This window comes from Corvus brachyrhynchos, unplaced genomic scaffold (genome assembly GCF_000691975.1).
Source record: "Corvus brachyrhynchos isolate BGI_N302 unplaced genomic scaffold, ASM69197v1 scaffold1958, whole genome shotgun sequence".
NCBI classification, from domain to species: Eukaryota; Metazoa; Chordata; class Aves; order Passeriformes; family Corvidae; genus Corvus; species Corvus brachyrhynchos.
This window is the reverse complement of record NW_008239378.1, coordinates 8944-21680: the sequence shown is the minus strand read 5'-3', so window position 1 is coordinate 21680 and position 12737 is coordinate 8944. Positions and strand designations below refer to the sequence as shown.

The 12737-nt window shown below is 52.6% G+C and overlaps 1 protein-coding gene and 1 pseudogene across 1 annotated transcript in view; one reads left to right on the top strand and one right to left on the bottom strand.

Annotated features, from left to right (window-relative positions):
* Positions 1-7465: 7465 nt before the first annotated feature.
* LOC103620403 lies at positions 7466-11231 on the bottom strand (annotated as a pseudogene).
* A 963-nt stretch (positions 11232-12194) lies between these two features.
* The window catches only part of LOC103620402 (cytochrome P450 4F22), a 4519-nt gene continuing 3976 nt past the window's right edge, over positions 12195-12737 (top strand). The window contains exon 1 of the mRNA XM_017741178.1: positions 12195-12644. Within this exon, the coding sequence (XP_017596667.1) occupies positions 12343-12644 (302 nt within the window). The 5' untranslated portion in view covers positions 12195-12342. The remainder of the gene's footprint in view (positions 12645-12737) is intronic.

Genomic DNA, 12737 nt, shown 5'->3' with positions numbered 1-12737 from the left:
CGGCGGCCCGCGCCCCGCCCCGCGCCGTGCGCCCCCGGCTCGCCGGGGGCAGGGACACATGGGCACCTGCCTTCAGTCTCCAGCGCTTCGCAGCTCAATCCGCGAATGTTTTCTCACAGAACTTCTTTAGTTCGTGAAACTGAGTTGTGTTTTAAATTTGTTTCCGGTTTTCACCAAGAAAAAGCGTTGCAGCAGAATGAAGGAGAAATAACAACAATAATAAAAACTTGGATTATAAAAAAACGTTGGGCAGGGGAACCAAATGAAATGACATCTGTGTTGAAAGCAACAGTAAAACTTGGGTGACATTCCCTTGGTAGGAATTGCTGGGGTACCTGGAATTTGGTAACATTGGAGGAGTAGAGAAACAGATGTGGGCTGAAAACTGAAGCAAGGTATTTCTGGCTTAGGTAGCTTGAAGCTCCTTTCCCCCTTTTTCTCACTATTACTGCTTAGCCTAAGACATTCTGCAGGCTTTCTACTTTTGCTGGATTTCACCAGGACAGAATATTTCTCCTGGAAAGCCCATGTTTTGTATACTTTGTCTCTTTTCTGAGGTTACAGGTTACAGTAATTTTCATTCCAAGCCTCTGAAAGGAAAACCCACAATATAACTTAAAATTGGAGGACTATCTTTTACAGGAACCACATTGTTTTCTGAGGCTGTCCCAGAATTAAAGATTTTTCTTCTGCATGCAGACTGCTAACATTATTGGAGTCACAGGCCTACAAATAAGAGGTGAACTTGGCACCATCAGTGTTGAAACCATAGGGTAAAATGTATGTTTTCAGTTGTTCAAAGAGCTGAGCATGTTGGCACCTGTCCAGGAAAGTATTTAGAGGATGGCTGGGACTCCTGATGTGCCAACAGAACAGCACAGTTGTTTAGGTAGACTAGTGGCCTTGAAAGGGGATAAGCTAATTCAGGCAAGCCGAATAGGACAAGAATAATTACAGGCAGCACATAGTTCCTTCTGCTAGTCCTTGGAATACACCTATTTTTGTGATCCCACAGAAATTGGGAAAATAGCATTTATTGCATGATTTATGGGCTATTACTGCAGTCATAAAACCCATGAGTGCCTGTAGCAGGGTGCCTCGAATCCTCCTTAGTTGCCCAGGATTGGAATTTGTTATTGATTTGAAAGACTGCTTTTTTACTATCCCTTTACATCCTGACTGTGGAGAGTATTTTGCCTTTCCTGTCCTTTCAGTTAATAATGCTGAGCCCATGCATAGACATCACTGGATGGTGCTCCCTCAGGGGATGATAAATAGCCTATTTGTCAGCTTTTTGTGGCCAATACCCTGGCCTGTGTGCAGGCTCAGTATCCTCAGAACACCATTTATCACAATATGGTTGATATTTTAGTTTGTGCACTGGATGATTCATATTTGCAAGATACTATTTGGCATCTTAATCTTACTCAGCATGGGTTGCAGGTGGCCCCCGAAAAAAATCAGAAGATCCCTCCTTGGAAATATTTAGGGTGGATATTAGCTAAATAAAATGTGAAACCACTGCAATTACCTTTAAAGCCTGATGTCAGAACATTGAATGATTTACAAGAGTTACTGGGAGCAGTTAACTGGGTAAGACCCATGCTAGGTTTAGCCACTCATCAGTTAAAGCATTTATTTGCTCACTTGAAAGAAGACCCTGACTTCCCCACAAACATTATCTGCAGAAGCTGTTCGAGAATTAGATATAATTAGCTAACGAATCTCCACTGCATTGTTTTGTCTGCACTGATTCGTTTCAGCTTTACCAGTTCACTTCTTTTTATTCCCTACTGCACCTTATCCCACAGCTTTAATAGGATAATTTAACAGGGAGATAGAACGATCTACTTGGAATGAATTTTTTTTACCAAATACACCTAAGAACACTAACACTACCCTGATAGAGCTCTGTGCATCTTTAATTAAGAAGGGCAGAACCTGCATCGTGCAATTGATGGGATATGATCCAGAGCTTATTCATTTACTACTGTCTCTTGACAGTTATGAGTATTTGTTACAGAATTCAGATATTTTTCATGCAGCATTGGTAGAATTTGTAGGACAGATTTCTTTCTCTTTACCTTCAGAGACAAATGGTTGCAGAAATGTTGTTCACTTGCCTTTAACACTACAAACCATTGTGTGCCGCAGGCCTGTTCCTGGTGCATGTAATGATTTTACTGACAGATCAGGACACACAATGAAGGCAGCCATTACATGGCAAGAAGATCATGAATGGAAATATGCAATAAATCAAACAGGTGGTTCCACTCAACAGGTTGAACTCCGTGCAGCAGTGTTAGCTTTAACGATTTTTGCACAAAAAGCAGTCAATATGATTAGTGATTCTGAATGTGTTGTTAATGTCATAACATGAATACACGGAGCCTTTATAAAGGAAATTCGCCATCAGATAGTATTTGATGTTAGTCATATGCATGCCTTTGGTCATTTGCAGGTTGTTCTTGTTACCATTGATTATTTACCTAAAAAGAGATGACAAAGCCAAACTGTCTACTTGAGAAGCTTTCACATAACCTTGTGTAGTTATCTGCAAGAAATGTTTCATTTTGAGAAACTTTCCCACATGATATTAATACAGGCTTGTTTTTAGGATATTTTAGGGAAAATCCTCCCAGTCAAGGCCTAGGCTCTGGCAGAGCCATGGCCCTGGCTGGTCAGGAAGTGTGCCAACAGACCCAGGTGTTCCTGTGCTAAAAATATACATAAGTCACTTTGACTTGCTGATTTGGGCTTATAAAAGCTGGACCCCCTTTAAGGGTAAACTTGGAAACCTCACCCGGGAAAGGTTCTCCAGGTCCTTGCTGTGCAATGGGGCTCCCCAGCAATGGCAGACTCAAGGTGATGGTAAAGTATTTAGGCAGCTGAGGTGTATCTTTATAAAGCACTATCCTTTCTCTTCTGTAGTAATGATTACATGTATTACCTTGCTTATTTTTGCTTGGTGCTAAAGCTGAGCACATAGTGAGCTTATTGTTTCATTACATGTATTGTTTTACTTTTGTGTTGCCTTAAGGTTCATAGTAAGAGAAGCACATGTTATTAAAACAAGAACAAAAGAAAAAAGGGGGAATATGGCTCCTCAAGAACAATTAGATAATGCAGAAGTTACGCTAACATTTTTTTGAATGCAGATCATCAGTCTTAATCCCCGGCAGAGTGACATGGCTCTGAAGGTTTGCATGCGCAGGACCAATTTCCAAAAGTTTTATGTAAAGATGCACAATTGGGTGTGCAATGACAAGGCCCAGCTGATTTACTAACCTGGGGGAAAGGGTGTGCACGTGTTCAGTTGCCAACAGGTCCGAAGTGGTTTAGCTCATCTGCTAAAACTGTACCATGAGCTGGAAAGACCACCCCAACAACCCGATCCCCCAGCTGAAGAGACTCAATACCGACGAAGAGGCTCCACGCGACACCAGCCATCAGCAGCGGACAAACCCGGGGATAATAGGGGGGATGCTGAAGCGACTGCAACAGAGAGCTGCAATCCTGATGCACGGTGTAGGAGAAGCACCAGCCCCAGAGAAAACCTTCCTGGCCTACCTAGAAATAGTAGCTAGCAACACTACTGTAAGAAGTTTACTCCGTTTTCTTTTTATTGTGCCTTTGGTACTGCAGAACAGGTATATTGGGCTCACATTATTGATCCTCCCATTTTTAGACCTCTTACCTGGTGGGATGTTGAGCTGCCCATAGCAAGTAATGATACAAAATGGACAGGAGGTGTTTGGCTTCCACCATGGGGACCTTTGGAGGAGGATAAAGAATGGATCAAAAATAATGGTTCCCAAACATTTTACACTGAGTTGCTCCCAGTTTGTATTGCTAAAAAACCTATCTTGGGGTGCCTTGATTTTACAGGAATGTTTTTACTTACACTATCAAGACAATGAGAACACCCAAAACCACTCAGCAAACCTTACTTTTGTGTCTCTATCAGGCATTAACAGTAGCAAGGTGGTGAGTAACACCACGTTGGCTGCACCTGCTCATCTTCCCATTTGCAAAATGCCTTGAGGCACTACTGTCGGTGGGTAAAGCTTAATTGGCTTTCATGTAGACTACCTACTCCAGGTAAAAACACCATCAGCATAACCAGACTAGAAATAATTGACTGGGAACCGAGAGGACACCTAATAGGCAGCAATTCAAAGCCAGTAAACTTCTCAGAAGTGACAAAGGGAACACTGAAGTGGTCAGAAGGAGGGCTTTCAGGCCCTGTGTGGCAAGCTGAATTTTTAAGCAATTCAGGACCTTGATTTACCAAAATACGGCGCTTAGCAATGCCTTTTGGCTGCAACATGTAGCTCATGGTTATTACACAAAGACAAATGAGGCATACCAACTGAGCTTAACAAATTGGCAGGACGATTCTGTAATGATATGTACTACCCATCCATATGTCTTCATGGCAGAAACGGATGTTAAGGTCAAGGCAGAGAATCACACATTTAACATGACTATCACTGATCCCTATTATTTTAGTTGTATTACTAATCAGAATGTGTCCCAATTAAACTTATCTGGAATATGACTGCTTCCCTGCTGCTTTAATAGAGTGCACTCTGTTGTGCTCTACTGTACACTGCCAGGAGCAGGTTTGGATTTTCTCCTGTGTAGTCAATAATTGCGATCGAGTCCTTTGTGTCAAATCATTTCTCCTACTGAATAATTTGTTTTCTATAAATTGATCTGTTTTGCCATGTTCAAGTCCTGCTGGACAGAGTTACTGAAACCAGTGACAGTGTGAGGCTGGGCTTGGATGCAGCTGCCCCAGGCTCCTGTCTGTGAGAAGGAGCTGAGAAAGCCAGGGGTCCCTCTGTGCCCCTTGTGACTCAGTGGCCGTGCTGCTCTAGGAGCCTTTGTCTGAAGCTGCCACTGCAGCAGTGACAGAGATCCCCAAGGAGCTTGTTTCACTGCTGGTGACATCAGAGCTCTTGAGCAGCCTGAGAGCCCTGGGATTTCCCCATGGAGCCCCTGGGATTGCTGGTGACCTCAATGTTCCTCTGAGCAGAGACCAGTGGGATGTCACAATGGCACCTCTGTGACTGTCTGTGACAAGAGACCTCTTTTTCAGCCTGCAGACCCCTGGGATGTCCTGTGACATCAGGGCTCCTCAGCAGCCTAGAGACACCACTGATGTCACAACTGACATCCTGTCACAGCCTGTGAGCTCAGTGTGGTTTGGTAGATGGGAGACCCCTGGGATGTCCCCGTGGAGCCTCTGGGATTGCCCATGACCTTGGTGTTCTTTAGCAGCATGGAGACCACCGGGAGGTCTGTCTGGAACCCTTTGTTTTAGTGCGTGCCTGAGCCAAATGGGCTCTGTGGCACGTAGAGACCCCTCTGTTGTCCCCACGGAGCCCCTGTCAATGCCCGTGACCTCAGAAGTCTTTGGAGGATGAAGAACCCTGTGATGACATGGGATGTCAACACGGAGGGTCTGTGATCAGGTGTGATCTCATGGCTTGTTGGTGGTGCATTCCCCTTCCCTCCCATTTTTCAGCCTCCCCATGATCTGAGAAATGCTGGTTAGGCCTTGGCCTTGACAAACTGCAGCTTGGCTGAGCTACTCTTGAGCTTATCAAAAACAACGTGCGCTCCCAGCAACTGGTGCTGTCTAACGTGTTCCTGCTTTTTTTTTTATTTTAACAGCCTTGGAAACTTTGTTTGTGCCTGAATGGTAAACACTGCGTGCAGGTGTGCATGTCCTCTCTGGAACGTGGGAGAGGGGCTGCTCTCCTGGATCTTTAAGTGCTTTAGAACTGTAAGTAAGTTATGCTTGTAAGTAAAGTTACTATAGAGGTATGGTGAATCCTGTATGAGTCCTGTTCTGAGGTGTTGGGTTTGAGTTCAGTTCTCAGTTAAGTGTTGTTTAAGTTGAAGTATGGTTGAGTCTAAAAGCTTTTCAGGATTATTCCATTGCTAAATGGTTAAGTTTAACTTAGAAGTTTAAATGTTGCAACCTTTTAGTTAAGTGAAGTGCTGTTGTTTTTAGGCCATGTTCTTTTTATCCTTACTCTTTATATCATCTTTACAAAGACATGGACACACTCACACACGTGCCCAGATGATTTTCATGGTATTTCATTTTGGATTGACTGACTCTGGATTTTGTTTGTTGCTTTTCCTCGCTGTGCCTTAACCGTCGTGTCAGGAGTAGAGTGAAGCTTGGCAAGGAACCTTGTCCTGCTGTGGCTTTGATATGAAATCTTTCTTTCCTGATACCTTTCCCATGATTCTTTAAGTGATGTTAAAGTTCCTGTGCCATCCCATCTCTTTAGCAGCATGGTGACCCCAGGATGTCCCCACGGAGCCCCCATGGCAGCACGAGTCCTCATGGTTCTTTTGCAGCCTTTGAGACCCCTGGGATGTCCCCACGGAGCCCCTGTGAGTGCCTGTGACATCCCAGCTGTTTGGCAACATGGAACCTCCTGGAATGTCTCCAGGGGCCAAGTGTGAGTGCCTGTGACATCACTGCTCTCCAGCAGCAGGGAGCCCTCTGGAATGTCAGTGTAGATGGCCTGTGAGTTCCTGTGACATCGTGGCTCCTTAGCAGCGTGGAGATTGCTGGGATGTTACCCTGGAGGCCCTGGGATTGCCCTTCCCCTGCCTGTTCCTTAGGAACATAGAGAGCCCTGGGATGTCCCCATGGAACCCCGGGGAGTGCCAGTGCCAAAAGGGCTCCTTAGCACCTAGAGACACCTCTGGTTTTGCCACGGAGTCACTGTGAGTGGCCCTGCCCTCAGATGTCTTTGGAAGATGAAAGAGTCCCAGGATGAACATGGGATGTCAGCATGGAGGGCCTGTGAGCAGGGGTGATCTCACTGTTTGTGCTGGTGCATCCCCCCCTGCCCTTTTTCAGGCCACACCATGATCTGAGAAATGCTGGTTAGGCCTTGGCCTTGATGGACCCCACCTGGGCTGAGCTGCTCTGGAGCTTCTCAGAAACACTGTGTGCTCCCAGGAACTCCTGTGTTCTACTGTGCTTCTGCTTTTGTTTTTTTGTCTAACAAACTTTGGCATTTGTTTTTGCCTGAGTGGCACCACATTCTCATTCTCCGACTTTCAGAGAAAGCTGCCAACCCAAAGGGGGCCAGGATGAAACCTTGTTGTGACTAAAGGCCACCCCAGGGTGCCAAAGGAGCCCCCTGGAGCTGTGCTGGGCCGCAGCAGCGGTGAGCAGCAAAGTCCCTGTGAGTGGGGCCCCTGTGAGCCAGGAACTCTCCCGTTGGCTGCATTTTGAAGTACCCTGCAAACACAACAGTGTCACTGGAACCCCCCAAACTGCTCAGGTGGGGACCCTGCAGGGACAGGAGTGTCACCAGGAGTGTCACCAGGACTGCCCCAGCACCCCCCACCCCCCCAAATGGCTCCGGTGGAGACCCTGCAGGGACAGTAGTGTCACTGGGGCCCCCAAACAGGGACTATATGGGGACAAGAGTGTCACTGGGACCCCTTCCACCATGCTGTCCTGCAACTCTTGCCATCAGGACCTTCACCGCTGTCTCAACTGGTTCACTCTCTACAGCTCCTGGAAAGGAGGCTGTAGTCAGGTGGGGCTGGTTCTCCCAGGCAACCACTGACAGAACGAGAGGACACAGTCTTAAGCTGTGCCAGGGGAAGTTTAAGCTGGACATTAGGAAAAAATTCTTCACTGAAAGAGTGATTGGGCACTGGAATGGGCTGCCCAGGAGGGTGGTAGAGTCACCGGTCCTGGCGGTGTATAAAAAAAGACTGGATGTGGCACTCAGTGCCATGGTTTAGTTGATAAGGTGGTGTTAGGTCATAGGTTGGACTTGATCTCAAAGGTCTTTTACAACCCAGTTAAATCTGTGATTCTGTGAGCTTTGGTGCCACTGTAACTTTTCCTCTCCTGGAGGAGCCTCTTCCACAAGAGCACCTGGAGGAGGGGCCAGGGACAACTCCATGTCAGCCCTGGGGCCAGCACCCTTGGGGGGGATGGGATCAGGGGTGGGGGGTGCCCACCTTGGCGTTGCTGGACTGGGAGGTCGGGGAGGTCTCATTTTAGGTCTTCTGGCAGCCCCCCAGGGGGTCCTCTCATCTGGGTCTGGGGGGGACCAGAGTCAGCACACCCAGTACTCCCAGACCACCCCTCATCCCGTGGGAAACATCCCCCAAACGTGCCAAATCCTGCCAGGATCTGGTGCGGCCAAGCTTTGGGTAGGCAAAGGGGGGGCTCAGGGGGACAAAGGAGAAGGGGCAGAGGGGCTTATCCTGCTCCTGGTTCAGCACCCAGTGCTGGTGCCCAGTACCAGTGTCCAGCCCCAGCACCCAGTGCCAGTGCCCAATGCCGATGCCCAGCCGCAGTGTCCAGCCTCACTGCCCAGTATTGGTGCCCAGTCCCAGTGTCCATTCCCAGTGTCCAGTCCCAGTGCCTGGTGCTGATATCCAGTGCCAGTGCCGAGTGCCAGCATCCAGCCTCAGTGCCCGTCCCCATTGTTCAGTCCAGCTGTCCAGTCCCCAGTGTCAGTGCCCAATACTGGTGGCCAGTCCCACTGCCCACAGCCCAGCCTCAGTGTCCAGCCCCACTCCCCAGCCCCCGTCCCAGTTCCCAGGCCTGGTGCCACAATGCCAAGCACTGATCCAGGACAGTCCCCACCCCGGTCCCAGGTGGGTGCCAGCCCCACTGCCAGCCCTGATACCAGGTGTGTGCCAGCTGTGTGCCAGTGTCACCCCCCACCCTGGGGGACACCTTGGGCAGCCACCAGCAAGGCCCAGGGCTGGGCAATGCCATGCTGGCCCCAAAGGAAGCCGAAGGTTTTAACCTGGGGATTGGCCAATGCAGCAGCAGGAAGGAAGCAGTGATGGGGACAGTGACAGGGATGGTGACGGTGACAGAACGAGGCAGCCATGCACGGCTTGGGGCACGGCCTGGGGCATGGCGTGGGGCATGGTGTGCAGTGTGGCGTGGGACATGGCACAGGATACAGGGCATGTCGTGGGTTGGGACATGACCTTGGAGCATGGCACAGGACACGGGACATGACACAGGACACAGGGCATGGCTAGAGAGCACAGGGACATGGGACATGACTGTGGAGCGTGGCACAGGACACAGGGCATAGGACATGGCACAGGACACAGGACATGGCACGGGACATGACCATGGAGCATGGCACAGGGCAGTCAGTCCCAGCATCATCACTCCAAACCCCCTCCCACCAACCCCACTGGGACACCCACCCCAAGCCCTGGAAGCTGGGCCAGCTCTGGATCTCCTGGAAGAGGGCGTTGCCAGGGCAGTTGGCATGGCTGAGCTGGCGGTGGGCACATGGGGTGAAGTCTGGCCAGACGAGGCCAGAGTGGACAACACAGGGCAGGAGCTCATCCTGCACCAGGGCCAGGGTGTCGGGGTCCAGCAGGGTGGCCGAGAAGTCCCAGATGATGCCAATGCCCAAGCCTTTGGTACTGTAGTCCTTGGTGTGGGCACCGACCCAGCACCACCCCCGACCCTCATACAGGTATCCGTCTGAGCCCACCACGAAGCTGCAAGGACCTGATGGGGACAGTGGTGGGGATCATGGGGAGGACAATGGTAGGGACTACAAGGGGACCATGGGGGGTGAAAGGGACCACAGAGGGTGACAGAGACCACAGTGGGACAGTGATAGGGACAGCGGGGGGACAATGGTGGGGACTACAAGGGGACAGTGATGGGGACCACAGTGGGTGACAGGGACCACAGGGGGTCATAGTGACTGCAGGGGGTGATGGGGACCTTGGGAGGCGACGGGTCTCTCAGGGGGTGACAGGGCCCACAAGGGTACAATGACAGCTCCCTCGAGGGGTGACAATGACCTGCAGCCAATGTTGTCCCAGGTGCGGGTGTCCTGGTGAAAGCTCTGCCTGTCCCTCGTGGCACAGGCACAGGGGCAGAAGCTCTGGCATGGCTGTGTCGGCTCCAGGGTGTGGTGGAGGAACATGGAGCCCAGCAGGAGCTGCAGCAATTACAGGGTGCCCCAGCACGGACGGGCCCCCCACATGCAGCGGGGCACGATGCTCAGGCACTCTGCAGGGGCAAGGGGCTCCATGTGTCCCATGAGCCCTTGGGGACATGGCAGAGTCCACGTGGGGACAAGGGGCTCAGTGGGTCCTTTGGGACACGTGGGGACACCTGAGGGACCTTCAGCCTGGATGTGGGAGGGTCCTCCTGGGAGTTACTGAGGGGATGGGGAGGGGCTGCTCAGGGTGTCCTCTGGCCAGGACATGAGGTGGCCAATGTCCAGGGGACACAGCAGTATTGGCCATGGAGACATGGTGGTGGCCACCCAGGGACCATCACCCAGGGGAGTGGTGGCCATCCGGGGGACAGAGTGGTGGCCATACAGAGGACATGGTGGAGGTCATCAAGGGGACACAGTGGTGTTCACCCAGGCAGCATGGTGGTGGCCATCCAGGGGACATGGTGGTGACCACCCAAGGGACCCGAAGATGTCCCACCACACCAAGCCACCTGTCCCTGCCCTCATCTCTCAGTGCCTGCCCACCAGAGTGACCCCACCCCACCCACCTGGGGTCCCCTCCCACACCCTCCCACCCCATTTGTGCAGTGACAGCCCCCATTTGTGTGGTGACAACCCTGTTTAGGGGGTGACATCCCCTGCCCATACCCACGTAGTGCTCGCTGAACTCCCGTGACACCCAACGAGCCACGGTCACCACCTGCTGTGTCTTCACATCCCTCAGGAGATGCCAGGTGGGTGACAGCACCCATAGCACCACCAAAACCTCCTTTTGTCTCCTCCTTCTCCAGCTCTCCTGGCCCCACCAGCGCCCTGAAATCCCGGTGCCAGTAAGTGCTGGGGAATCTCCTCATTTCCAAGCCATTGCTGGTCCTGCAGTAGCCTCAGAGCAGCTTGGCCAGCAGGAGGGGCTCCCGGGCCAGTCACACCCCCAGGACCACCCCATCCATGGTGGCCACAGCATCGGGGACAGGGGATGGGAGGCCCTGCAAGATGTAATTTTGGCAGTTCCCCATGTCATCCCAGCAGCCGCTGGGTCCCAGCATGATCCCATTGTTGTCACCAGGAGAGATGTCCCCAAAGCCTCGGCGGTGGTGACAGTGAAGAGAGGATCGGCAGGGGGTTGAGGCTGGGGAGAGGCCACCCAAATCCTCCAGATCTCAGCCCCATCTCGATGCTGGCGAGGAGGGGACTGAAGGCCACCGTGGAGCCGTTGAGTGTCCAGTGTCACGGGGTCATGGCAGAGGAGCTCGGTCAGGAGCTGCCACTGCCCGGGAGTGAGAGCTGGGGAGGTCCTGGGGGTGCTTGCCCAGCACGGCCTGGCACTCCAGGGTGCTCCAGACCCCCAGCACCTGCCCCAGTGCCGTGGTGGTGACATGGGAGCTGCCCGGGGCTGGAGACTTCCCCCAGCACCTGCCCCAGTGCCGTGGTGGTGACGGGGGAGCTGCCCGGGGCTGGAGACTCGAGGACATCCATGATGTCACCTATGGAGTCCATGTGGTGTGGGGGACATCCGTGGGGACACCTGGGGGAAAAAGGGTGGGCAGGGGGTGAGGGTGTGTGAGGAGAAGGGTGGGGAGGGGGTTGAGGGGGGAAAGACACCCAAAAATGCATCAAAGCAGGGGGAGGGCACCCAAAATTAAGGGAAAGGACCCAAAATCTGAACAATGCACCTAAAACTGGGGAAAGGACCGAAAACGGGGGGAAAAGACGTAGAAGAAGGGAAAGTACCCAAAATAGAGTTAAAGGACCCAAAAGAGGTGGAAAGGACCCAAACCAAGGAGAAAAGAACAGAGACAAAAACAGAGGTCAAAAGGTGTCACGGGGGTGCCGTGGCATGTCCCTACGTGTTCCAGCACGGGCACAGATGCTCCGCGCAAGGAACAGCCACGGCAACGTCCTGCGGGACATGGAGACACCGTGCGGGACACGGCGGGAGCGGGGGCAGGGGACATACGGGGAGGGACAGGGACACACAGAAGCGGACAGGGTCACACGGGGAAGATGGGGACAGGGACACTCGGGGGGGACAGGGACACACGGCAGTGGACAGGGGACACGTGGAGAGAGACAGGGACACACGGGTGGGGGACAGGGACACACAGAGTGGGACACGGAAGGGGGACGGGGACACAAGTGGGGACAGGGACACACACAGGGAGACGGGGACACACGGAGGGGAGGGGACGCTGCCACCAGGACGCGCATTGCGACAAAAGCCACCTGGAGGCATCCGGTGACACCCAGCGCGGGGCCACGTGACCCCGCGGGCGACACCGCCCGCGCCCGACCCTTGCCCTGTCCCCAGCCTGTGCCCAGGAGCGGTTCCATGGCGGTGGCCGCGGCGCTAGCTTCCCTGGGCGCGGTGGCCCTGGGCACCTTCGTGGTGGCCCTGCTGCTGCGGTGGCTCTGGGATGCGCTGGTGGCTGTCACCCGATTCCGGGCCACTTGTCGCCAGCTGAACAAGTTCCCCATCCCACCCTGGCGCAATTGGTTGCTGGGACACACCGGCATGGTAAGGGCACGGCCGGTGGCACCTGGAGTGGTGGCACCTGCAAGGGGACAGGAGGAATGGAGTGGTGGCACTTGGGGGGACAGTGAGGACAGGGTGGTGGCACTGGCAAAGAGACAGTGAGGATGGGGTAGTGGCACCTGTGAGGGGACAGAGGAGGCTGACACACATGTCCCCAGGGCTGGCAGTGTCGCGAGGACACATGTGTCCCC